The sequence below is a fragment of the Oncorhynchus clarkii genome, chromosome 18 (genome assembly GCF_045791955.1).
Source record: "Oncorhynchus clarkii lewisi isolate Uvic-CL-2024 chromosome 18, UVic_Ocla_1.0, whole genome shotgun sequence".
In the NCBI taxonomy this organism is placed as follows: Eukaryota; Metazoa; Chordata; class Actinopteri; order Salmoniformes; family Salmonidae; genus Oncorhynchus; species Oncorhynchus clarkii.
Genome location: NC_092164.1, coordinates 18,330,059 through 18,354,894, shown reverse-complemented (window position 1 = coordinate 18,354,894; position 24,836 = coordinate 18,330,059). Strand labels below are relative to the sequence as shown.

The 24,836-nt window shown below is 44.8% G+C and overlaps 2 protein-coding genes and 1 long non-coding RNA gene across 4 annotated transcripts; all 3 read left to right on the top strand.

Annotated features, from left to right (window-relative positions):
- The first annotated feature begins 833 nt into the window (after positions 1-833).
- Positions 834-5,113, top strand: LOC139372586 (uncharacterized). Its single transcript, XR_011627467.1, has 4 exons — positions 834-866; positions 3,191-3,256; positions 4,860-4,903; positions 5,018-5,113. It is a non-coding gene; the product is annotated as an uncharacterized lncRNA (long non-coding RNA).
- A 2,748-nt stretch (positions 5,114-7,861) lies between these two features.
- Positions 7,862-10,777, top strand: LOC139373139 (small ubiquitin-related modifier 3). Its single transcript, XM_071113276.1, has 4 exons — positions 7,862-8,019; positions 8,926-9,054; positions 9,230-9,301; positions 9,557-10,777. Exons 1-4 carry the CDS (start codon positions 7,999-8,001, stop codon positions 9,617-9,619), a joined length of 285 nt encoding a protein of 94 aa, XP_070969377.1. The 5' UTR covers positions 7,862-7,998; the 3' UTR covers positions 9,620-10,777.
- A 1,953-nt stretch (positions 10,778-12,730) lies between these two features.
- On the top strand, positions 12,731-23,695 carry LOC139372500 (thrombospondin-type laminin G domain and EAR repeat-containing protein-like). Of its 2 annotated transcripts, none has more exons than XM_071112226.1 (13): positions 12,731-12,821; positions 14,344-14,579; positions 14,709-15,148; positions 15,272-15,365; positions 15,568-15,724; positions 16,140-16,271; positions 16,676-16,746; positions 20,951-21,112; positions 21,196-21,400; positions 21,975-22,207; positions 22,777-22,955; positions 23,053-23,154; positions 23,301-23,566. In XM_071112226.1, exons 1-13 carry the CDS (start codon positions 12,731-12,733, stop codon positions 23,452-23,454), a joined length of 2,256 nt encoding a protein of 751 aa, XP_070968327.1. In that variant the 3' UTR covers positions 23,455-23,566. The 2 variants fall into 2 exon arrangements, with proteins under 2 accessions (XP_070968327.1, XP_070968328.1); XM_071112227.1 differs by having other exon boundaries at positions 12,791-12,821; positions 15,275-15,365; positions 23,301-23,695.
- Positions 23,696-24,836: the final 1,141 nt, after the last annotated feature.

Genomic DNA, 24,836 nt, shown 5'->3' with positions numbered 1-24,836 from the left:
TTCTTAACCATTGATTTATTGTCGCTTATAGATTATTTTGATGTATATGACAACATATTATAGTTAATTATGTTGGCTCTAGTTAGTCTATGACGTTAATTTCCGAAAATACAGCTGGTAATGGAGTACGCTGAAACCAGAATTTCCCCGATTTCACGTTGAAGCATATTTCAAAGTGACTTTGCCTTTAGGTAAAACAGAAAATGACTTCATGTTTGTTTTCAGTTCCTTTTATAATGGTGTAATTTAGACGTTCATCAACCTCAACGTTTATATTATTATATTCAGATAATGGCTCTTTAATTTCAAGTGTCTTGGTACATTAGTAACGTATTTGGCCTTTTCAGTGTTAGGGAGTTGGCTCTCGCTTTCTGCTAAATGCTTGTGTAACTGAAACCTTTTTAGGTTTTTTTTAGGAGTGTTTTCAGTTCCTTCTCAGACACATTTCAGTAGCTATAATCGTGACTGGCTGGCCCTTTTAACTGTTAAGTGTTTGGGTGAAACCAGTTAGTGTCCAAAGAGACACCTGTTCCCTGTCTTGGAAGAATCCTTCAGCCTTTTAGCCTCATAGAAACCAGACTACCAGGCTTCCTCTTCTTATCTGGAGCCATAGAACTAACAGAATGTACACAAACAATTATGTGGAGTCATACAGTCTAACAACAAATGGAAATATCTACAGTAGGCCGGGTCTTGCTGCAGGTGAGAAGGCTTTATTACTGCCTCTAACTGCAGTTGTTTCGTGTGTTATGAACTACTGATCTAATGTTTTTTTTTTTTTCAATCAACCTGTTTTCTCTCCCTCCCTCTCAGTGTGTGAGACTAAGAATGGAACAAGCTGTGAGGAATGTGTAACGATTGTGATGGTGAGTCTGGGATTAGTCTGACATGAGTGAGGCACACTTTGGGTTTCCTGGTCCTGATTCCCCCACTATACCTCCTCCTGCTCATGAGTCTAACAGGGTCACAAATGTGTTCTGGTGCACATGAATCAGCATATCAGCTCCACCCTCCACACCTGTCAGACAGGTCGGGGGACAAACTGAACACACACCTCTCTCTCTCTGCCCTCATTTCTCTCTGCCTCCCTCTATCCTTGGCATTGTGAACTCTATCCCTGCCAATCCTGAAACCCCTACCCACTCATAGTTCACATATACAGTTGAAGTCGGAAGTTTACATAGACTTAGGTTGGAGTCATTAAAATTTGTTTTTTCAACCACTCCACAAATTTCTTGTGAACAGACTATAGTTTTGGAAAATCGCTTCAGACATCTACTTTGTGCATGACACAAGTAATTTTTCCAACAATTGTTCAGACAGATTATTTCACTTATAATTCACTTTGCCAGCAGCATACCACCCTGCATACCACTGGCTTGCTTCTGAAGCTAAGCAGGGTTGGTCCTGTTCAGTCCCTGGATGGGAGACCAGATGCTGCTGGAAGTGGTGTTGGAGGGCCAGTAGGAGGCACACTTTCCTCTGGTCTAAAAAATATCCCAATGCCCAAGGGCAGTGATTGGGGACACTACCCTGTGTAGGGTGCCGTCTTTCCGATGGGGAGTTAAACGGGTGTCCTGACTCTGCGGTGATTAAAGATCCCATGGCACTTATCGTAAGGGTAGGGGTGTTAACCCCGGTGTCCTGGCTAAATTCCCAATCTGGCCATCAAACCATCACGGTCACCTAATAATCCCCAGTTTACGATTGGCTCATTCACCCCCCTCCTCTCCCCTGTAACTATTCCCCAGGTCGTTGATGCAAATGAGAACGTGTTCTCAGTCAACCTACCTGGTAAAATATCAGTCAGGAAGTTAAAGCTTGGTCGCAAATGGGTCTTCCAAATGGACAATGACCCAAAGCATACTTCCAAAGTTGTGGCAAAATGGCTTAAGGACTACAAAGTCAAGGTATTGGAATGGCCATCACAAAGCTCTGACCTCAATCCCATAGAAAATGTGTGGGCAGAAGTGAAAAAGCGTGTGCGAGCAAGGAGGCCTACAAACCTGACTCAGTTGTACTTCAACAAAATAATAAACAATACAACTAAAACATGATGTGTGTGTGTCCCCTTCTAAAATACATTTAAAAAATAAAACTTCTGGTCTTCATACCTGATTAGATTTTCAACATTGCAAATCCAATTGTATTTTTGTAAACTTAAGTTGACAATTTTTTATTTAGAAAATAAAAACAAGTGGCATGGACTAAATTAGTGGCACTCCGGAGCTAATACTTGCACAGCCTTTGGCCAAGGTAACTGCAGACAAACACGTCTTGTAGCAAGCAATGATGTAACCCACTTTTCAACAGCAAACTACTCTAATTCTTCAATGCTTGAGGGGTGCCCCCATCAACTGATGTTTTCAGATCTCTCCATAGGTTTTGGATGTGATTCAAATCTGGACTCTTGGCTGGCCACTCCTGAACATTCCAGCATCTCTTCGTGAACCATTCCTGGGTGATTTTTCATGTTTGGGGTTGTTGTCCTGCTGGAAGACCCACAACATTCCATGGAGACCCAGTTTTTGGACACTGGGTTGAACAAAACACCTGATAATCTGCTGATTTCATGATGCCTCGCACACGTTCAAGGCCCCCGGGACCAGAGGCAGCAGAGCAACCCCACAGCATTATCAAATCTCCCACATGTCAGACAAGAGTCTGAATCGCATCCAAAACCAATGGCGAGATCAGTAGTTGGAGGGAACCCCTCAAACATTTAAGTATTAGAACAATTTGCTGCTGAAAAGTGGGCCAAATGCCAGTAGAAAGTTGCAGCAAGCTCATTGGTGGCTTTGAGAAGCGTTTGTCTGCAGTTATCTTGGCCAAAGGCTGTCCAACCATGTACTAGCTCCAGGGAGCCAATTTAGGACCTGCCATTTGTCTTTTTTTTCCTAATCAAAATTCTCAACCTAGGTTTACAAAAATAAAATTGTCTCTGCAATGTCAAATCCAATAAATGTTTTATTTTTTTCAATTTCAATTTATTTTAAAAGAAATGGGGAATAATTTAGTGCAAGGGTGACAATATATTTGGCCTCAACTGTGTAGTGTGTGTGTGTGTGTGTGTGTTTGCTTTGTCGTGGTCAACTAGTGTGAAATTATTCACACACTCAACCGCACTGACCTATCCCATGGACTGACCTCCAGGTACATGCAGAAGTACTTATCCGCCCTAGTGTGTCAGGTCTACAAGGTTCGATTCCAAGATGGAGAGGCGGACAAATAAGATGAAGGGAAAACAGGAAGAGAGGTAAAACGTCATCATGGCACATGATCATCTGTCTATTTCTCTATATATGTGAAGCAATTTGCAACTAAAGAATGTGTTTTGTTATTCTATGTATCTGTATTTACATGGCTGTGTGTGTATTCAGCTGGCCTACTACAAATCCCACAGGGAGATATGGTAAACGTTACCCAGTCAGGCCCTGTGTGTGTGTATTCAACTGGCCTACTACAAATCCCACAGGGAGATATGGTAAACGTTACCCAGTCAGGCCCTGTGTGTGTGTATTCAGCTGGCCTACTACAAATCCCACAGGGAGATATGGTAAACGTTACCCAGTCAGGCCCTGTGTGTGTGTATTCAACTGGCCTACTACAAATCCCACAGGGAGATATGGTAAACGTTACCCAGTCAGGCCCTGTGTGTGTGTATTCAGCTGGCCTACTACAAATCCCACAGGGAGATATGGTAAACGTTACCCAGTCAGGCCCTGTGTGTGTGTATTCAGCTGGCCTACTACAAATCCCACAGGGAGATATGGTAAACGTTACCCAGTCAGGCCCTGTGTGTGTGTATTCAACTGGCCTACTACAAATCCCACAGGGAGATATGGTAAACGTTACCCAGTCAGGCCCTGTGTGTGTGTATTCAGCTGGCCTACTACAAATCCCACAGGGAGATATGGTAAACGTTACCCAGTCAGGCCCTGTGTGTGTGTATTCAGCTGGCCTACTACAAATCCCACAGGGAGATATGGTAAACGTTACCCAGTCAGGCCCTGTGTGTGTGTATTCAGCTGGCCTACTACAAATCCCACAGGGAGATATGGTAAACGTTACCCAGTCAGGCCCTGTGTGTGTGTATTCAGCTGGCCTACTACAAATCCCACAGGGAGATATGGTAAACGTTACCCAGTCAGGCCCTGTGTGTGTGTATTCAGCTGGCCTACTACAAATCCCACAGGGAGAAATGGTAAACGTTACCCAGTCAGGCCCTGTGTGTGTGTATTCAGCTGGCCTACTACAAATCCCACAGAGAGATATGGTAAACGTTACCCAGTCAGGCCCTGTGTGTGTGTATTCAGCTGGCCTACTACAAATCCCACAGGGAGATATGGTAAACGTTACCCAGTCAGGCCCTGTGTGTGTGTATTCAGTTGGCATACTACAAATCCCACAGGGAGATATGGTAAACGTTACCCAGTCAGGCCCTGTGTGTGTGTATTCAGCTGGCCTACTACAAATCCCACAGGGAGATATGGTAAATGTTACCCAGTCAGGCCCTGTGTGTGTGTATTCAGCTGGCCTACTACAAATCCCACAGGGAGATATGGTAAATGTTACCCAGTCAGGCCCTGTGTGTGCTGTATTTGACTTTAGTTTGTCTCTGACGATGTGACTGCGATCAGAAGGCCCCAAGTTTATTTTGTTAGTTTCATATCAGTTATAGCCGGAGTGACACAAAATTATTACTGGAACAAACCTTTACATATGTCACAGCAAAGCTAACCGCCCAAACCGGCTTGTGCTCTATGACTTCTTACCTACCTGGCTGGTCTGAAAGGTTGTGCAGTCCTCTTAAAATATGAAGTGTGTGTCTAACCAGCTGGTTGTCCTTGTGTTAACAGAAAGGCAGAGATGATGAGGCATGAAGAAATCAGAACGAAATATGGTACGACTTGAGATACACAAACACACCACTCCTGTCTGTGGAAAAACACTGTCACTACTCTGATGGAATTTGTTATGAAAGATGATCTCTAATTCCTTGTCTCTCCCTTCCCAGGTCTCAGTGGGTTCAACCCGTACTCCAAATTCTCTTGAGCTGATATTTGAACACTGTACTATCAACTGCATGCCTTCTCTTCACCTCCGACCTTTCAACCCCCCACCCAATGACTGTTAACCTTATTATGTGTTCTATGCTCAGCTTACCCTCCCTTAAACCAAAAGTAGAGGTGTTTGTATCATTTCAGACCGCAGTTTTGAATGTAGCGCTCACAAGCCAAAACGGGTCGCCAAATATTGTGCACAATGTCACTTATTTCGTATATGTTACGTCCTGCACAAAAAAAATTACATCCTGCAATTCGTATGATGTTACGAAATCCAATTCGTATGATGTTACGAAATCCAATTCGTACGATATGTTACGAAATCCAATTCGTATGATGTTACGAAATCCAATTCGTACAATATGTTACGAATGTGTAAGTGCTTAAGATCCCGTTCAATCTCTTTAACCGTTTGAGGAGAATACATGAAACTGGCCTTAGATCTAAGTTTTGGTACAACCTGTTTATACAACGTTATCTGCCCATGTAACACAGGTCATTAAACATTGTGTTGAATGTAATGAACAAAGTATTCTACGAATGCTTAGCTAGAACAAATTCTGCGCTGCTTGGTGAGTGGTGCAGTGCGGAACATGTCTTGCAGTGCTGAACATGTCTTGCAGTGCAGACTGTGAGAGCAGTGGAAAGGTGCAGTAGCCTTAGCAACTTACCTTATTTATACCATCTTCCTTCTGTGACTACTACTGTATTATAAACTCATGATGGTATTTGAGGGTTACTACTTGGTTATAGGAGATCTTGCCTATGCTCTACTTGATTGAGAAGATGCACTCCAGAAAAGTTGACCTTTTCTATGTACATTCATCTTATGGTGATCTATCGTTAATGTGTCCAGTGCACACCTGTACTCCATCAAACAATAAACTTGTATAGATGTATTGTCCTAATTTAAACCAGAATTGTACTTAATGATGCACTATGCAGAAATCCCTCTGCCATTTCCTGCTTGCTAAAATTCTAATAGTTCACCTAATTTCAGTTTGTGACAAAACAAGCGAGTATAGTTTAGAGAATCATTGTACCATCTAAACAGCTGTGGAATATGTTTTCCATACGCTAAGCATAGAAATATTGCACATACAACAGGTCTGCCGCTTCTTAGACTTGCTTTCATTTCTACGTGAATTTGGTCTGGTTGCCCAAAAAGTTACATATTGCAGCTTTAAATTGGAGGGTGTTCAGAAGAGTTGAATTCTCTAAATTACAGATAGAAATGTACCCTACCATATAGAATGTACACACCTTGTACAATGAGACAAAGAATGTCAGATCTAAGTAAGAGATTTCTACCTGTGACAGCTTTCTCATTACAGACACCAGCTACTTCCGTTAGAATCTTGTCAGGCCAAATTAAGCCATTTTTTTTATTGATGTCAAGTTGTGTAATAAACTACCCTTTGTCTGTTGATTTGAGCAAATCTATTTTTACTTAAATTAAACTTTCCACTATGTAAGACTTGTCTCTTTGGATCTTTTCAACTCCTAGCTCCTACTATAACCTCTACCTCATATTGAGAAACCTACAACAACCATATCAGACCTGTGATTGTAACCTCAATAATAGTAGAGATAAAAAATAAACAGGAATTCCTGCAGTTCTGACTCAATCTCAATATACTATTTTTATCAAGGATACGTATACTCTTTATTCAAGCATTTTCTATGAGCAGAGCCACAGAGAGAGAGAGAATATTTCTGGAATTGGAACCCAGGCCTCGATCCCTACCCATTCCAATCCTTCCCTTTCTTCCTTAAGAGAGAAATTACATGTTGAGTTGGGGCGCCCCCGAGTCATCAAAAGCCTTGTTTCAGGTAGGCAACGAGACTGGAGATCCACCATCACCCCTCTACTCTCAGTTTGCTTCCATTTGGTTATTAAACGGATTCTGTAATGAATACACCCCATTTCTCTATCCATTATGATGATGGAAGATTTGGCTTGATATAATTTGTATTTTACAATATTATTCTGGTACTCCCTGTACATAGCCATGTTAATAAATTTTCAGAGACTCCAGTCACCCAAGTCAGACTGTTTTCTCTGCTACCGCACGGGAAGCGGTACCGGAGCGCCAAGTCTAGGACCAAAAGGCTTTACCCCAAAGCCATAAGACTGCTGAACAATTAATCAAATGGCCACCGGACTATTTACATTGACCCCCCCCCCATTTGTTTTGTACACTGCTGCGCTGCTATTCGCTGTTTATTATCTATGCATAGTCACTTCACCCCTACCTACCTCGACTAACCTGTACCCCCGCACATTGACTCTGTCCGGTTCCCCTGTATATAGCCTCGTTATTTTATTGTGTTACTTTTTATTATTTTTTACTTTAGTTTATTTGGTAAATATTTTTTTTCAACTCTTCTTGATCTGCAGTTGGTTAAGGGCTTGTAAAGTACGCATTTATACACTTGTTGTATTCGGCGCATGTGACAAATAACGTTAGATTTTTTTATGTTTATTCATTATAGTTATTCACTGTGTATCCCTTGTGTCAATATTTAAATGTTGTATCTTTAACTCTGCATTGTTGGAAAAGGACCCGTAAATAATAATTTAATGGTAGTCTACACCTGTGGTTTACGAAGCATGTGACCAATTCAATTTCATCTGAGTGTAATGTGTGTATTTATTTGAGATGAACCAAGGTTAACCATTAGCCCTGCCTTTGGCGGGTTCTTAATGTCGCGTGGCCGAGTATTTGGCTGAATTGCGCGTCCCCGAATCCGCGTCCGAGAGAATATGTCACGTGATTCCACGAAAGCCAATCAGTGTCTGCGGAACGAGAGACCAAAGCGCGTTCCCGTGTTTGCGGAGGAGAAGAGCATATAGCTTAAAGAGGTGCAAACGAAAACACAGCCAAAATTACATTTTAACCCGAAAATCCTTTAAAGAAAACCCACCAAAATGTCGGAGGAGAAACCAAAGGTAAGGCTAGTCGGCTATCAACATGTGATGGCTATTTAAGGTGATTAAAACAGTCTAATGCTGAATAGCGCCTGAAATATGCAATCAAAAATGGCCCGGTTTGCACGTTTGTCTGAATCGGCGCACTGTTTGTTTCGTAGTTAAATGAATGGAGTGCTGCCTCCGGATACGATATTTCTAAGTTGATCAGATATACAAGCTATTAGAGATGTTATGCGAAGTATTTCAACCAGAAAATAGAATTGTTGAAACAAATACCACTTACATTTCGAAGTTGAATACACGGATTGCGTTAGCGGGTTTTTCTTTGTGGAAAAAAGACCACGCTAGCAGCTGGCTAGCTAAATGCCGCAATAATAGCGGCACAAAATGTGACACAATTTGGAAGCCATATTCAAGTGATTTGGATGCATTCGTCGGCATCCACTTATTGAAATGGATAAATAACATAATTAGTTAGTTAACGCACTGTTTGTATCTTCTAGGCCAGTAAACACGCATGGCGTTGGCCAGGCGCCGGTAAGACCAGAATTAGCTAGCTTGTTCATATCTCGTCTGTACGAAATAGTCCCTAACCACTGATTGATACAGGATTCATATATTTTTTTCTCTTGATTTGAGGTACTAGGAAAAGCTGAACGTGGGTTTTGCTACGGATAACGCCTGGGTCTAGTAGCTGGCTGCTTCAGTCACAGCCTTCGGGTTTCGCACATTTCCCAGACCCAGTACCACCCGCAGGCAACTCTAATTTTACAGACAAGAACACTACCTTGCTACACCGTCCAGAGACGTGAGGAGTCTTAACAGTGGTTGTACAAGTCAATTGTTTGGCTCTCCAAGACGGGTGTATTGAAGACTGAATAACTACAATGTTAATCCTTTCATTGCTGTTTGGTTGTGTTTCAGGAGGGCGTGAAGACTGAGAACGACCACATTAACTTAAAGGTAGCCGGTCAGGACGGCTCTGTGGTTCAGTTCAAAATCAAGAGACACACTCCGCTCAGCAAACTGATGAAGGCCTACTGCGAACGTCAGGTCAGCACAGTCGCCAATCAGACACCTTGCCCTCCTACCTGCCGCCTCAATGACGAAGACTGGAGCAGGGGGCACACTGAACATTGCTCAGAAATATTATCAAGAGCTGACCTGATTCCCAATACTAGAGGAATATCTGTCCCATGTATTTTTTTGTGTCCTCTTTCTCCTGCAGGGGCTCTCGATAAGGCAGATCAGGTTCAGGTTTGATGGACAGCCAATCAACGAGACAGACACACCTTCACAGGTACACTGCACAGACAACTGGCAGCTCTCTATATTCTTTAGAAACACCCTTTACTCACTTCTCTTGGCCTGTTCTTAATCACTCTAAAGCACAGCATCTCTGGCACCATTATCATTCTCTCAACTAAAGCACACCTGCTCTCAATGAACTTGATTGCTTTCTCGCTGTACTTCCCACTACATATCCCCCTCATGGAATCACTCTTTACTAGAGCCCTCTCTCCTTCCATCTCACACATGTTAATTCTCTCTTTAGCTGGAGATGGAGGATGAAGACACCATAGATGTTTTCCAACAGCAGACAGGTGGTCTCTGCTAAGCCCCTCCTGTTACAGTGATTGACATACCCAAACCACGCCCACTGCTCCTCTCCTCCAGTCACTTCAGCTTCTATGTTCCTTTGTTGTTTTAAAAAAAATGTCTGTCTCAGTTTTGTCCTGGGGTGTAGGATTGGGATGGATTTGCCCCCTAAACACTGATTTAAGGTCAGTTATTAGTTTACCCCATATTGGATGAGGTTAGGTTTAGGACACGATGAGCTGATCCTAGATCTGTGGTAAGGGGCAACTTCCATTTTGAGGCTTCCCCATCGTCTGTTTCCTTGATCTTATTTTAAAAGATGTCTGGTGTGTTTTTGGATGGGGTGGGGGGAGGGCTCCCTTCAAATGTCTGTCTTAGTCAACATTGAACTCTTGAACTGTCTTGGACAGCTTCTGGGTCTTTCCAATGCTAAGAATCATGAGTTTTGATCTAGAAACAACCCCCTACACCTAAGCCACGTGTAGTGTTTTGTATTTATCCAACACCTTAAATCTACACGAAGTGCCTAGGTGTTAGGGGGTGGCTTCTGGACCCTTCCAATGGTTTGACATGGGGGACGCCCTGGTTTTTCCGAGGGTGAAAACCAAGGGTGCATCTCAAGTCTTATGTTCCCTCTCCTTCATTTGGCACAGATCTGAACATTCAGGCTAAGGTGGATGCTGACCATGGAATATGCTTTCACCTGTCCAGTTCTTTAGTGTCAGTTTTACTAGGAGAACCCTTGTCTCAAGGAAGCTACTTATACTGTTGAGATGCACCCCTAGTTTTTTAGGGCAGTCAAACGGGAATATTCCCTGATACCATATGGGGCCATTTCTTTCTTTTTTCAGTGGTCAGTTCATACAGCAGCCCTGTCAGTGACTCTGCTTTCGGTGTTTGGGTGGGGGTGTAAGGCAGGAGGGAGAAGTCATCCTTGAACACTGATACAGGGTCAGATAATTTGCATCCCCGGAATGGTTAATGTTTTGGGGGTTCTGGTTTTCTGATCCTAGGTCTGTGGTTAGGGGCTACGTCTACTTGGAGCATAAGGGGAGGGGCAGTTAAGTTCTTTACCCACATGTTTTGTCATATGGTATTTGTTTGGTTTCTCTACTGATTTGTACATTGTTTGGCGTCTTTTACTACTGTAAACAATAAATATAGTTTGGTACTCAGACTCCTTGTCACGGCTCCTCCTTTAAAAGTGTGATATAAAACGGGCTAATTCAGTGGACTGCCGGTTACACATGAGAATCACGAATTGTATGTTCAATGTATTGTTTATAGTCGTATCTACTACCAATTGTGTATGTTGGACCCTATCCAGCACTATTTGAAAGTACTGTAGCTGAAATGTATTCTCAGCTGCATAAAAAGACCAGCAGGGGGTGCTACTGTCTATTGGAACAGTTGTCTGTCTCCCCATCCCTGTCTTCCCTTTCTATCAGCAGGTCCCAATTCAGCAGAAGTAAAGCGAGGACATTATCCAGAGTGCCTGTATTTGTGTGCTTGTATGTTTCTGTTCAAGCGTTTAACCGCTGTGATTAGATTCTAATTTGGGCCAAAGCCGTCCTTTCCTCCGGAAACCGATAAGTGGTTGAGGACTGTGTCAGTTTGTTATTAGGTGAATGGAGAAGTCTACCTCTTGTACTTGAAGTCTTCCCATGGAGGAAGCACAAGTTCATCCTTGGGGTCTTCTCTGCCGAAATCCACTACCCTCCTTTGAATAAGCTGCTGTTTTCTTGGAGCACCTGCATGCTTACATTTAAATACTAAATACATTCAAATTAATTTTGACCACTTTGGACTCTTATTTTGGGATTCCTCTGTAAATGACATCCTAGCGTAGGAGTATAATTGAATACAACTGCATTTGTTTTTTCTCGATAATCTTTGACCGTTTTCAAAAGGAGAGGACGGAGGAGAATCTCCCTCTGTTTTCATTACATCTCTGCCTGCGGTCAGCCATCTGTCAGGATGTTAAATCGCTCTGTGTGATTGGCTGATGCAGTCAGATTAAGCACAGTCGATTGATAGCCTGATGGGATAGAGAGATACAAGAAGGAAGAAAGTTATCATCATGATCCTGTCAGATCCTGTAGCCTTGAAAATAAATGGCTAGGAGAAACACTAGACTAGTCTATAGGACATCTTCCTCCTGCCCACTGATCCGCAAAAGTGCACAAACCTGCTCTTGAAGAAAAGGAAAAACAGAGCAGTTAAAGTGTATAACAAAGAGTGAACACCCCTCCTTTCTCTCCTTGATCTGTATCGGAATAGCTATTTGAAGCCTGGGCATGGCTAAAATACACATGTACACAGACACACATTGGTCCAACCTCCCGGCTCTGCACCTGAGAGTTGTACCTAATTCCCTTCTACAATTTTTATTACATTTTCTCAGAATGCAATATTAGAAAATCCTTTATGAGGACAGCTGTCTTACATAAACAAACTCACGTACATAGTCATCCACTCCTCAGCTACTACAATAATAAAGGTCCTAATAACAGGGATCTTGGTTAATATGGTAATAGCTTAGCCGGTATCAAGCACTCTATTGGTGGAGCAGAGGTCACCGGTGGTATGCATGTTTTCAAAATTATTTTTTCCCTTTTTAAAAATGACTACTTGGACTATATGGTGTTTACCTAATATAAGGTTATTTTGTAGTACAGCTCTTTATCTCTGTATCTATGGCCCATACAACTCCACCTTAGGTATACATCTTGCTCTTTCTCACACACACACACACACACTCAGAAGAGTATGTGAGCGATACAGTCGGCTTCTGTTCTACTCTGTGAAATGATTGACAGACTGGTTAGTGATTTGCATGGGCCTGGTATATAAGAGAAGGGGCCGGACCAGACAGAACTAACTCATTTAGGAGCCTTCCTGTCTGCCTCGGCTGAAGTCAGATGTTGTAGAGTAGTTTAGATCCAAGCTTTACTTTGTCATCTGGACTCTGTTTGTTGGAAGATGATGCTTTCTACGGACACTCTCTAGACACACCTCACACACAAACGTACACGCTACCCCACACATACTTACACACGCGTGTTGTAGATGAGCGTCAATTGGCGTTCGGATCAGTCACAGTGTTTGTGATTGGCTGGAGCAAGCTGGGATGTCATCGCCGATGCTGCTGTTGCCTCTGCTGCTGTTTCTCGGGTTAAGGGTCATCAACGCAGCTGCAGAGACACGGAGACCATGCAGTGGTACGTTCTATTCCGTTAAATGCGCTATGATAATATCGGCGTGTGTGTGGGTGTTGTAACCTATCCGGGGACACATTTGATTGTGACACATAACATTGTACTTCCTGTCCGACAGCGGCTCTCTCAGATTATACTGTAGAGTGGCATTAAACACACCACTTTTTCTTTCTCTTGTTTGCATGCAGTAGGGATGCTACTTCAAATAGTAACTCATTACATTTTCCTTGACACCCAAAAGTACTTGTTACATTTTGAATGCTGAGCAGGACAGGAAAATGGTGGTGTATGCTTTGCTTAATATAAGAAAATTGATACTTAAGTATATTTTAGCAATTACATTTAGAACTAAATACTTTTGGACATTGACTTAAGTATTATTTTACTGGGTGACTTACTTTTACTCGAGTAACTTTCTATGAATGTATCTATACTTTTACTCAAGTATGACAATTGAGTACTTTTCCCACCACTGTGTGTGTGTTTGTGTGTGTGTGTGTGTGTCAGAGAGATATCAGCCGTGTGCGTGAGTGTTTGATGTGTTTAACTTGATTTGCCAAAACTTTGATGCAAATCACTCATGCACAGATAACTCTGTGTATGCACAGATCATGCCAAAAGCCTACCAGACATTTCCCAGCCATCCCGTAAACTCTGACTAACCTTACCTGATGTCATGAATACACAAGAAACTCCAACACCTCATCTTGCTGCTCTCACCATCAGTTTCCCACTATTTAGGAAATGCTAACTCTCTCTCCCCCTTTCTCTCTCTCTCTCTCTCTCTCGCTCTCCCCCTCCCCTCTCCCCCCCCCCCCCTCTCTCGCTCTCAATCCCCCCCTCTCTCTCCCTCTCTCCCTCTTTTTTACTTGCTTTCTCTCCCCCTCTCTCTCCCTTTCTTACTCTTTCTCTCCCCCTCTCTCTCCCTTTCTTACTCTTTCTCTCCCCCTCTCTCCCTTTCTTACTCTTTCTCTCCCCCTCTCTCTACCTTTCTTACTCTTTCTCTCCCCCTCTCTCTCCCTTTCTTACTCTTTCTCTCCCCCTCTCTCACCCTTTCTTACTCTTTCTCTCCCCCTCTCTCTCCCTTTCTTACTCTTTCTCTCCCCCTCTCTATCACTTTCTTACTCTTTCTCTCCCCCTCTCTCTCACTTTCTTACTCTTTCACCACCCCCTCTCTCCCTTTCTTACTCTTTCTCTCCCCCTCTCTCTCCCTTTCTTACTATTTCTCTCCCCCTCTCTCTCACTTTCTTACTCTTTCTCTCCCCCTCTCTCTCCCTTTCTTACTCTTTCTCTCCCCCTCTCTCTCACTTTCTTACTCTTTCTCTCCCCCTCTCTCTCACTTTCTTACTCTTTCTCTCCCCCTCTCTCACTTTCTTACTCTTTCTCTCCCCCTCTCTCTCACTTTCTTACTCTTTCTCTCCCCCTCTCTCTCACTTTCTTACTCTTTCTCTCCCCCACTCTCTCACTTTCTTACGCTTTCTCTCCCCCTCTCTCTCACTTTCTTACTCTTTCTCTCTCCCCGTAGACCTGCTCCCCCTGGACCTTCTGTCCCGTGTTCTCTCCAGGGCAGGGGAGGGGGTGAGGGGGGTAACAGGAGGGGGGGTGCATCTGATCCAGTCTGGGGGTGTGAGGGGTGTCCGTCTGTCCCGTCCTCACCCTTCCCTGGACTTCCCGTCCTCCCAGCACCTCGTCAACTGTCACCTCTTCCCCAGAGAGTTCTCCATCGTCACCACCCTGAAGGTCAGCCTCGTCGCCCCTAAGGTAAGGGCCAGGGGTTAGAAACAGCATTACAGCAGGAAGTGACATCATCGATGACGTGGGGAAGGTTCAGTGTATTTTTTTTATTGCCTCTTCCCACTGTGTGATGATCTGTCTCATCCTGTCTTTCAGAAAAACGAGTACATATTTTCTGTGGTGGAGGAAAAGGAAGAAGAGGACGCAAGGATTGGAAAGAGGAAGGGGGAGACACAGGGAGGAACTGATGGAGATTGGTACAGAAAGAAGGATGGAGAACGAGGAGGGAGGGATGACGAGAGTGATGAAGAGCGGGATGGAGAGACAGATGGAGGGGGAGAAAGACTAATGGACGGAGAGAAGAGGAAGGGAAGTAGAGATGGAGAGAACAGCAACAGTCAGGGACGGCTTCTGATTGGCCTGCGGTTCTCCAGAGACAGACTCCACTTCCTGTTCAGAGGTCGCAGCGGGGGGGTCATGGCACGCTGGGTTTTCCGAGGCATCGAATTGGCTGATGATCGCTGGCACACGTTGGTTTTAGCATTTAGCGGACACTACGCTACTCTCACTGTGGACTGCAACACACACCTGGAACTGTGAGTTGCTTTCTCTGGCTCTCCTTCTTTCGCTCTCTCTTTCTATGTATCCTTTTTCTCTGTCTGTTTGTCCGTCTGTCTGTATTACATTTCTGTAATGATGATGTCATCATATGTGTTCAGCAGGGTTCACTCCAAGTCGTTGCCCTCTGACCTTAGTGTTCAGGGTTCCAGATTCCACATCGGCAGCCGAGGGAGATGGAATGGCCTGTTCTCAGTAAGAACCAACACACACAACAACCCTCTCTCTTTAGAACCTTTGTACACTAGATTTACACTAGTAGTAATGGCTACATGATGGCTTGATAAGAGTGACACAATGGGTTATGCCAACACTCTCCATATAACTTGCTTCTCTCTACTTCTCTCCTTTCCTCTCCGCTCCTCCCTCCCCCTGTCCCTCCCTCCCTCCGTCCCAGGGTCTGATCAGACAGCTGGTCCTGGTGCCAGGCTCTGATGCCACCCCTCGTGTCTGCCCATCCTCCAACCCCGGGCTGGCAGAGCTGTCTGTGCCTGCGGTACTGCTAGACCTACCACAAAAAAAGACTAGGAGTGACCTCACGCTGCCTTCATATGGTATACTGTTTCTCTCCCATTTTCACTGTCCCCTGATCTCTCTCACAAATGTGACTCTTTTCTCTGACTCTTTTTTTCTCTCTCCCCTGTCCTGCCTCACCCTGTACGTCTATCCCCTACTGCCCCCCTTCCCCCTCTACCCCCCCTACACTCTACCCCCCTCCTTCCCCCTCTACCCCCTCCCACACTCTACTCCCCCCTTCCCCCTCTACCCCCACTACACTCTACCCCCCCCCCCCCTTCCCCCTCTACCCCCTCCCACACTCTACTCCCCCCCTCTACCCCCCTGCACTCTACCCCCCTCCTTCCCCCTCTAACCCCCCTGCACTCTACCCCCCTCCTTCCCCCTCTAACCCCCTCCCACACTCTACCTCCCTCCCCCTCCACCCCCCTCCTTTCCCTTCTACCCCCCCAGAGTCAGAGGTGCGGGTGTCTGTAGGGCTGGAGAAGTCCTGTTCCAGTTCAGTAAGAGGACAGCTGTGGTTCAACCCCATCAGGAGAGCTCTCTACCTCTGTGACGGTACACTCTGGGTCCCCATGCTGCAAGGTGGGTACTCCACTCTCTCTCTCTCTCTCTCTCTCTCTGACCTCTCTCTCTGACCTCTCTCTCTCTCTCTCTGACCTCTCTCTCTCTGACCTCTCTCTCTCTCTGACCTCTCTCTCTCTCTCTCTGACCTCTCTCTCTCTGACCTCTCCATCTCTCTCTCTGACCTCTCTCTCTACTCTCTCTGATCTCTCTTTTTCTCTCTCTCTCTGACCTCTCCATCTCTCTCTCTGACCTCTCCATCTCTCTCTCTCTCTGACCTCTCCATCTCTCTCTCTCTGATCTCTCTCTCTCTCTCTCTCTCTGACCTCTCCATCTCTCTCTCTGACCTCTCTCTCTCTCTGACCTCTCCGTCTCTCTCTCTGACCTCTCTCTCTCTCTCTCTGACCTCTCCATCTCTTCTACAGAGTCCCAGAGACTAGACTATGTCTTGGAGCAGCAGGTCCTCTCCACCAGTTCAGAGACGTATGATATTGAGGTAAAACATACACTATATATGTGGACATCCCTTCAAATTAGTGGATTCGGCTATTTCAGCCACACCCATGGCTGACAGGTGTATAAAATTGAGCACACAGCCATGCAATCTCCATCAACAAACATTGAAGAGCTCAGTGACTTTCAACATAGCACCATCATAGGATGCCACCTTTCCAATAAGTCAGTTCTTAAAAACTCTGCCCTGCTAGAGCAGCCCCGGTCAACTGTAAGTGCTGTTATTGTGAAGTGGAAACGTCTAGGAGCAAAACCGGCTCAGCCGCAAGCTCACAAAACCACAAGCACACAAAACGGGACCGCCGAGTGCTGAAGCACGAGGTGCGTAAAAAATCATGTTTGTTCAAACTGCCTCTGGAAGCAACGTCAGCACAAGAACTGTTTGTCTGGAGCTTCATGAAATGGGGTCCATGTCCGAGCAGCTGCACACAAGCCTAAGATCACCATGTGCAACGCCAACCGTCGGCTGGAGTGGTGTAAAGGTCGACGCCTTTGGACTCTGGAGCAGTGGAAATGCGTTCTCTGGAGTGATGAATCACACTTCACCATCTGACAGTCCAACAGATGAATCTGGGTTTGGTGGATGCCAGGAGAACGCTACCTGCTCCAATGCAAAGTGCCGACTGTAAAGTTTGGTGGATGATGAATAATGGACCGGGCTGATTTTCATGGTTCGAGCTAGGCCCCTTAGTTCCAGTGAAGGGAAATCTTAACGCTACAGCATACAATGACATTCTAGATGATTCTGTGCTTCCAACTTTGTGGCAAAAGTTTGGGGAAGGCCCTTTCCTGTTTCAGCATGACAATGCCCCCCGTGCACAAAGCAAGGTCTATACAGAAATGGTTTGTCAAGATCTGTGTGGAAGAACTTGAATGGCCTACACAGAGCCCTGACCTCAACCACATTCAACACCTTTGGGATGAATTGGAACGCCGACTGCGAGCCAGGTCTAATCGCCAAACATCAGTGCCCGACCTCACTAATGCTCTTGTGGCTGATTGGAAGCAAGCAATGTTCCAACATCTAGTAGTTTTGGTCATATATTTTAAATATATTTTCTTAATATGAATATAAACTCAGCAAAAAAAGAAACGTCCTCTCACTGTCAACTGAGTTTATTTTCCTATAACTTAACATGTGAAACATTTGTATGAACATAACAAGATGAGACATAAACTGAACTAACATAAGTATGAACTGAGACATAAACTGAACAAGCTCCACAGACATGTCACTAACAGAAATGGAATAATGTGTCCCTGAACAAAGGGGGGGTCAAAATCGAAAGTAACAGTCAGTATCTGGTGTGGCCACCAGCTGCATTAAGTACTGCAGTGCATCTCCTCCTCATGGACTGCACCAGATTTGCCCGTTCTTGCTGTGAGATGTTACCCCACTCTTCCACCAAGGCACCTGCAAGTTCCCGGACATTTCTGGGAGGAACGGCCCTAGCCCTCACCCTCCGATTCAACAGGTCCCAAACATGCTCAATGGGATTGAGATCAGGGCTCTTCGCTGGCCCTGGCAGAACACTGACATTCCTGTCTTGCAGGAAATCACACACAGAACGAGCAGTATGGCTGGTGGCATTGTCATGCTGGAGGGTCATGTCAGGATGAGCCTGCAGGAAGGGTACCACATGAGGGAGGAGGATGTCTTCCCTGTAACACACAGCGTTGAGATTGCCTGCAATGACAACAAGCTCAGTCCGATGATGCTGTGACACACCGCCCCAGACCATGACTGGTCCAGCGACGGTGGGTTTGTGCCCATAGGCGATGTTGTTGCCGGTGATGTCTGGTGAGGACCTGCCATACAACAGGCCTACAAGCCCTCAGTCCAGCCTCTTTCAGCCTATTGTGGACATTCTGAGCACTGATGGAGGGATTGTGCATTCCTGGTGTAACTTGGGCAGTTGTTGTTGCCATCCTGTACCTGTCCCGCAGGTGTGATGTTCGGATGTACCGATCCTGTGCAGGTGTTGTTACATGTGGTCTGCCACTGCGAGGAAGATCAGCTGTCTGTCCTGTCTCCCTGTAGCGCTGTCTTAGGCGTCTCACAGTACGGACATTGCAATTTATTGCCCTGGCCACATCTGCAGTCCTCATGCCTCCTTGCAGCATACAGTGCCTCGCGAAAGTATTCGGCCCCCTTGAACTTTGCGACCTTTTGCCACATTTCAGGCTTCAAACATAAAGATATAAAACTGTATTTTTTTGTGAAGAATCAACAACAAGTGGGACACAATCATGAAGTGGAACGACATTTATTGGATATTTCAAACTTTTTTAACAAATCAAAAACTGAAAAATGGGGGTGCAAAATTATTCAGCCCCTTTACTTTCAGTGCAGCAAACTCTCTCCAGAAGTTCAGTGAGGATCTCTGAATGTTGACCTAAATGACTAATGATGATAAATACAATCCACCTGTGTGTAATCAAGTCTCCGTATAAATGCACCTGCACTGTGATAGTCTCAGAGGTCCGTTAAAAGCGCAGAGAGCATCATGAAGAACAAGGAACACACCAGGCAGGTCCGAGATACTGTTGTGAAGAAGTTTAAAGCCGGATTTGGATACAAAAAGATTTCCCAAGCTTTAAACATCCCAAGGAGCACTGTGCAAGCGATAATATTGAAATGGAAGGAGTATCAGACCACTGCAAATCTACCAAGACCTGGCCAGTCCTCTAAACTTTCAGCTCATACAAGGAGAAGACTGATCAGAGATGCAGCCAAGAGGCCCATGATCACTCTGGATGAACTGCAGAGATCTACAGCTGAGGTGGGAGACTCTGTCCATAGGACAACAATCAGTCGTATATTGCACAAATCTGGCCTTTATGGAAGAGTGGCAAGAAGAAAGCCATTTCTTAAAGATATCCATAAAAAGTGTCGTTTAAAGTTTGCCACAAGCCACCTGGGAGACACACCAAACATGTGGAAGAAGGTGCTCTGGTCAGATGAAACCAAAATTGAACTTTTTGGCAACAATGCAAAACGTTATGTTTGGCGTAAAAGCAACACAGCTCATCACCCTGAACACACCATCCCCACTGTCAAACATGGTGGTGGCAGCATCATGGTTTGGGCCTGCTTTTCTTCAGCAGGGACAGGGAAGATGGTTAAAATTGATGGTGAGATGGATGGAGCCAAATACAGGACCATTCTGGAAGAAAACCTAATGGAGTCTGCAAAAGACCTGAGACTGGGACGGAGATTTGTCTTCCAACAAGACAATGATCCAAAACATAAAGCAAAATCTACAATGGAATGGTTCAAAAATAAACATATCCAGGTGTTAGAATGGCCAAGTCAAAGTCCAGACCTGAATCCAATCGAGAATCTGTGGAAAGAACTGAAAACTGCTGTTCACAAATGCTCTCCATCCAACCTCACTGAGCTCGAGCTGTTTTGCAAGGAGGAATGGGAAAAAAATTCAGTCTCTCGATGTGCAAAACTGATAGAGACATACCCCAAGCGACTTACAGCTGTAATCGCAGCAAAAGGTGGCGCTGCAAAGTATTAACTTAAGGGGGCTGAATAATTTTGCACGCCCAATTTTTCAGTTTTTGATTTGTTACAAAAGTTTGAAATATCCAATAAATGTCGTTCCACTTCATGATTGTGTCCCACTTGTTGTTGATTCTTCACAAAAAAATACAGTTTTATATCTTTATGTTTGAAGCCTGAAATGTGGCAAAAGGTCGCAAAGTTCAAGGGGGCCGAATACTTTCGCAAGGCACTGTACCTAAGGCACGTTCACACAGATGAGCAGGGACCCTGGGCATATTTCTTTTAGTGTTTTTCAGAGTCAGTAGAAAGGCCTCTCTAGTGTCCTAAGTTTTCATAACTGTGACCTTAATTGCCTACCGTCTGTAAGCTGTTAGTGTCTTAAAGACCGTTCCACAGGTGCATGTTCATAATTTTTTGGGTTTGGTTTGGTTCCTGGTTCATTGAACAAGCATGGGAAACAGTGTTTAAACCCTTTACAATGAATATCTGTGAAGTTATTTGGATTTTTATGAATTATCTTTGAAAGACAGGGTCCTGAAAAAGGGACGTTTCTTTTTTGCTGAGCTTATTATATTTGTTTAAATTAACACATAGTTGTCGATTCAACTGGTTTTATCAACGTGTCTCTCTCTCTCTCTATCGCTCTGTCTGTCCATCTGTCTGCGATGTCTAGGTGTTCAGTGTACAAGGGCTGGGTTTGATGGCAGCAATGGCCCACCGCTCCCCCTCCCTGGGCTCTGCAGTCTACCTCTGGAGAGATGGAGGCTTTCACCTTTACCAGAAGATCAGCACACATGGAGCTCTCTCCTGGAGACACTTTACGATGGGGAAGAAGGTACAGGGAGACATCTTAGAGATGTTTAAATACACTTTGAATTACAATTGTATTTGTTCATTTGTTGATTTAACTTGTTGTAGATATTCCTGGTGGTGTCTAACTCCAGGGAGAGCACAGGGAAGGAGGAGACAGTGGAGAAAGATGAACTGTCAGTGATCTACAGGTGGAATAAAAAGACACAGAGGTTTGTTCATTACCAGGCGCTCCAGACACACTGTGCACGGGACTGGGAGGCCTTCCGCATCCAAGGACACACCTACCTCGCCGTGGCCAACCACAGACAAGGTAGGAACTGGCTACGGCCAACCACAGACAAGGTAGGAACTGGCTACGGCCAACCACAGACAAGGTAGGAACTGGCTACGGCCAACCACAGACAAGGTAGGAACTGGCTACGGCCAACCACAGACAAGGTAGGAACTGGTTACGGCCAACCACAGACAAGGTAGGAACTGGCTACGGCCAACCACAGACAAGGTAGGAACTGGTTACGGCCAACCACAGACAAGGTAGAAACTGGTTACGGCCAACCACAGACAAGGTAGGAACTGGCTACGGCCAAATCTTTGTAAAGCTGAAAAGACCTTGTAGAAAAGTATGTTCAACTCAGTTACGGTACATGAGCTGCACAGCAGGTTGATGGCACCTTAATTGGGGAGGACGGGTTCATAATAATGGCTGCAATGGAATAATGGAATGGTACAGAACTCATCAAACCCATGGTTATCACATTTCATTTCCTCCATTCCAGACATTATTGTGAGCCGTCCTCCCCTTAGCAGCCTCCTGTGATGAGTTGCAATACTAGTAACTCAGTTGCAATTATCTCGTCCTCTACCTACCCCCTCCCTTCCTCTAGGTAATACCAACCACACCATAGACAGTGTGGTCTACAAGTGGGACCGTGGTACGCAGCTGTTTGTACCACACCAGGCCCTGCGGACCTCTGGGGCTTACGATTGGGAGGCCTTCACGGTCGGACCCTACCACTTCCTGGCTGTGGCGAATGCGTTTGACGGACAGACCACTCACGTTGACTCGGTCATCTATGTCTGGGTGGATGGAAGTTTCCGCTTGTTTCAGACTATTAAGGTGAGAGAGATGAAGGTGAAGTAGAAGGAAGAGACAGAGGGGGGGTTGACAAGGGGGAAGAGAGCGAGGGGGTTAGATTGGCAGAAATCCTAAAACAGCACAACCACCCACACCACGGAACTAAGAGAGGACAAAAATAGACCATGTATAGCGGGGCCGAATTTGCATGTTAGATCCAGCTTTGACAGATAACTGATAGTGAATCAGACATTTGAATGGAAACACATGTGAGGTGAAGTTGACTGACAGGCAGATTGAAACCACAAAAAGACTCAGCTTTGATTGGGAGGGAATTCCAGTGTTGGCATTATTTTATGGTCTCTCTTTCTTTAATTTCTTCCTGTCTGTCTGTCTGTCTGTCTGTCTGTCTGTCTGTCTGTCTGTCTGTCTGTCTGTCTGTCTGTCTGTCTGTCTGTCTGTCTGTCTGTCTGTCTGTCTGTCTGTCTGGCTGTCTGTCTGTCTGTCTGTCTGTCTGTCTGTCTGTCTCTCTCTCTCTCTCTCTCTCTCTCTCTCTCTCTCTCTCTCTCTGTCTCTCTGTCTCTCTGTCTCTCTGTCTCTATCTCTCTCAGACGTTCTGTGCCACAGACTGGGAGATGTTCCAGATCGGCAGCAGGGTCTTCCTGGTGGTTGCTAACGGACACCAACTCCATGGCAATGGCCCCGGTCGCTATGCCATCAACTCGACAATCTACGAGCTGGACATGAGCTCTCAGCTGTTCCTGCGTTTTCAGGACATAGTCACATACAGGTACACATGCACCTTCATACATGTGCACATTTCCCCCCACCTCTCCTTTCTCTCTCTTCCTTCCCTCTCTCATTTCTCGATCTGTCTCCCCCTTCAGTGCTGTTGACTGGGAGTTCTTCACAGTAGGAGAGGAGAGTTACCTGGTTGTTGCAAACTCCTTTGATGGAGAGTCTCACTCTCTGAACAGCATTATCTACAGGTATTCACATGAATACACGAGAATTGGTCATGGTGCTATAATTGAATGGGTGATATGTGAATTTACAAATATTATGGTGATATGTTATAAACTCATCATTATCACGATTTGTGTTTTGAACTTGAACGTGATATGGATGAGCGCAGGTGGCAGGGATACGAGGGGTTTGTTCCCATTCACCGGCTCCCCTCCATCGGATGCAGCGACTGGGAATTCTTTACTTCCGGAGAGGATTCCTATCTGATCTACTCCAGCGCCACAGCACCTCTCTCCAAAGTCTTCCGTCTGAAAACACACTGACACGTGACACAATGTCATATCAGGGACAACATGGAGAAACATACAAAATGAAATCTCAACTGATGTAATAATGAATGTTACATTATGTTGTTGTACTGGGCCACATTTGCAGAGAAAGAGAGAGTATTAGTAGATACACATGTTTGTGTGTAAGTACTGTATATAACTTTAACCTTAGTCATATTTGTTGCCTATAATTTTGTGAAAATTATTTATTGAGGTAATAGAAATGTGTAAAAAATACATTATGTTTCATTTGTGTCTTACTGCAAATTCTACCGCTTATGTAAGAATATTGTTTCAGAATGATTTTATGAAATCTATATTTAAGCGGGTCCCATACTAGGGGAGTAGTGAATGGAAACTGTAGAGTTCCACGGCTTTTGCCCAATCTGCATTTTCTGTAAAAGCTGTTCACCACTTCAACCAACGTCCAGAAACCTAAAAGAGATACTTCAGGATTTTGGCAATTTTTGTATTTATTTAACCTAGCCCTTTATCGACTTCTTCAGAGTCAGATAAACTCATGGATACCATTTTTATGTCTCTGCGTGCAGTTGAAAGAAGTTGCTAACTCGCATTAGCGCAATTACTGGTAGTCTATGGTAACTGCTAGCATGCTAGTAGATACCATAGACTTCCAGTCATTGCAGTAATGCTAGTTAGCATTGGCTCGCAAAACTACTTCTAACTACTGGATACAGAGTGAAAGAGAGTAATCCGGCTCCAGGTATTTTACTGGTTTGTGACTCACCGACACCGTCCCCGGTTAGAGGGGAATAAAGCTGCCTAAGAGTTAACACACAGGAGTTTAAACACACTGAGGAAGATGAACATGGGGATGAAAAGTGGGAAAGGTAGTGGAATGGTACTAGTTCTGTTGAAGGAAATGAAAGGCAATGAATATACTGTACATACGATAACACGAGAGCATAATAACAGTAATAAAGGTGTGTATAAATGGCATATAATCCCTGAACATGTTTACAGGTTACAAGCTGTACATAATGCAACAACAACAACTAACTATTAAGAACAATATATACATGTCACACAACTCACTTTGGGCACACACACACCATCCCACAAGTCCAGAGATATGAGTGAGTCCAGTTGTTGATCGGCAGAGATAGATGTTGCTCTCTGCCGCCGCTTGAGGGAGACTGCAAGTATTGTGTAACCTGCAGTGTCAAGAGGATGGGTAGATGTCCTGTCCCCTAGTAACTACTCTAGCAACATATCAAGGCACAGGTCACACAGGTCAGAGAGAGTTTTAGAGGCAGGTTTATGGTTCCCCCTAGACTCTCAGGCTCCGGTGGTAGTGGATGGGGAGGGCAGTTTGCTCAGGGTTGTGAGGTGCTAACAGTTCCCGACAGGGAAAT

What these genes read in the sequence shown, in the direction of transcription:
- LOC139373139 (XM_071113276.1), top strand. Translation starts at nt 7,999, where the DNA reads ATGTCGGAGGAGAAACCAAAG. An exon ending in AGGCCTACTGCGAACGTCAG is followed by an intron (nt 9,055 to 9,229) that starts GTCAGCACAGTC and finishes TTTCTCCTGCAG; the next exon opens with GGGCTCTCGATAAGGCAGAT. An exon ending in AGACAGACACACCTTCACAG is followed by an intron (nt 9,302 to 9,556) that starts GTACACTGCACA and finishes TTCTCTCTTTAG; the next exon opens with CTGGAGATGGAGGATGAAGA.
- LOC139372500 (XM_071112226.1), top strand. Translation starts at nt 12,731, where the DNA reads ATGTCATCGCCGATGCTGCTGTTGCCTCTGCTGCTGTTTCTCGGGTTA. An exon ending in GACACGGAGACCATGCAGTG is followed by an intron (nt 12,822 to 14,343) that starts GTACGTTCTATT and finishes CTCTCCCCGTAG; the next exon opens with ACCTGCTCCCCCTGGACCTT. An exon ending in GCTTGTTTCAGACTATTAAG is followed by an intron (nt 22,208 to 22,776) that starts GTGAGAGAGATG and finishes TATCTCTCTCAG; the next exon opens with ACGTTCTGTGCCACAGACTG.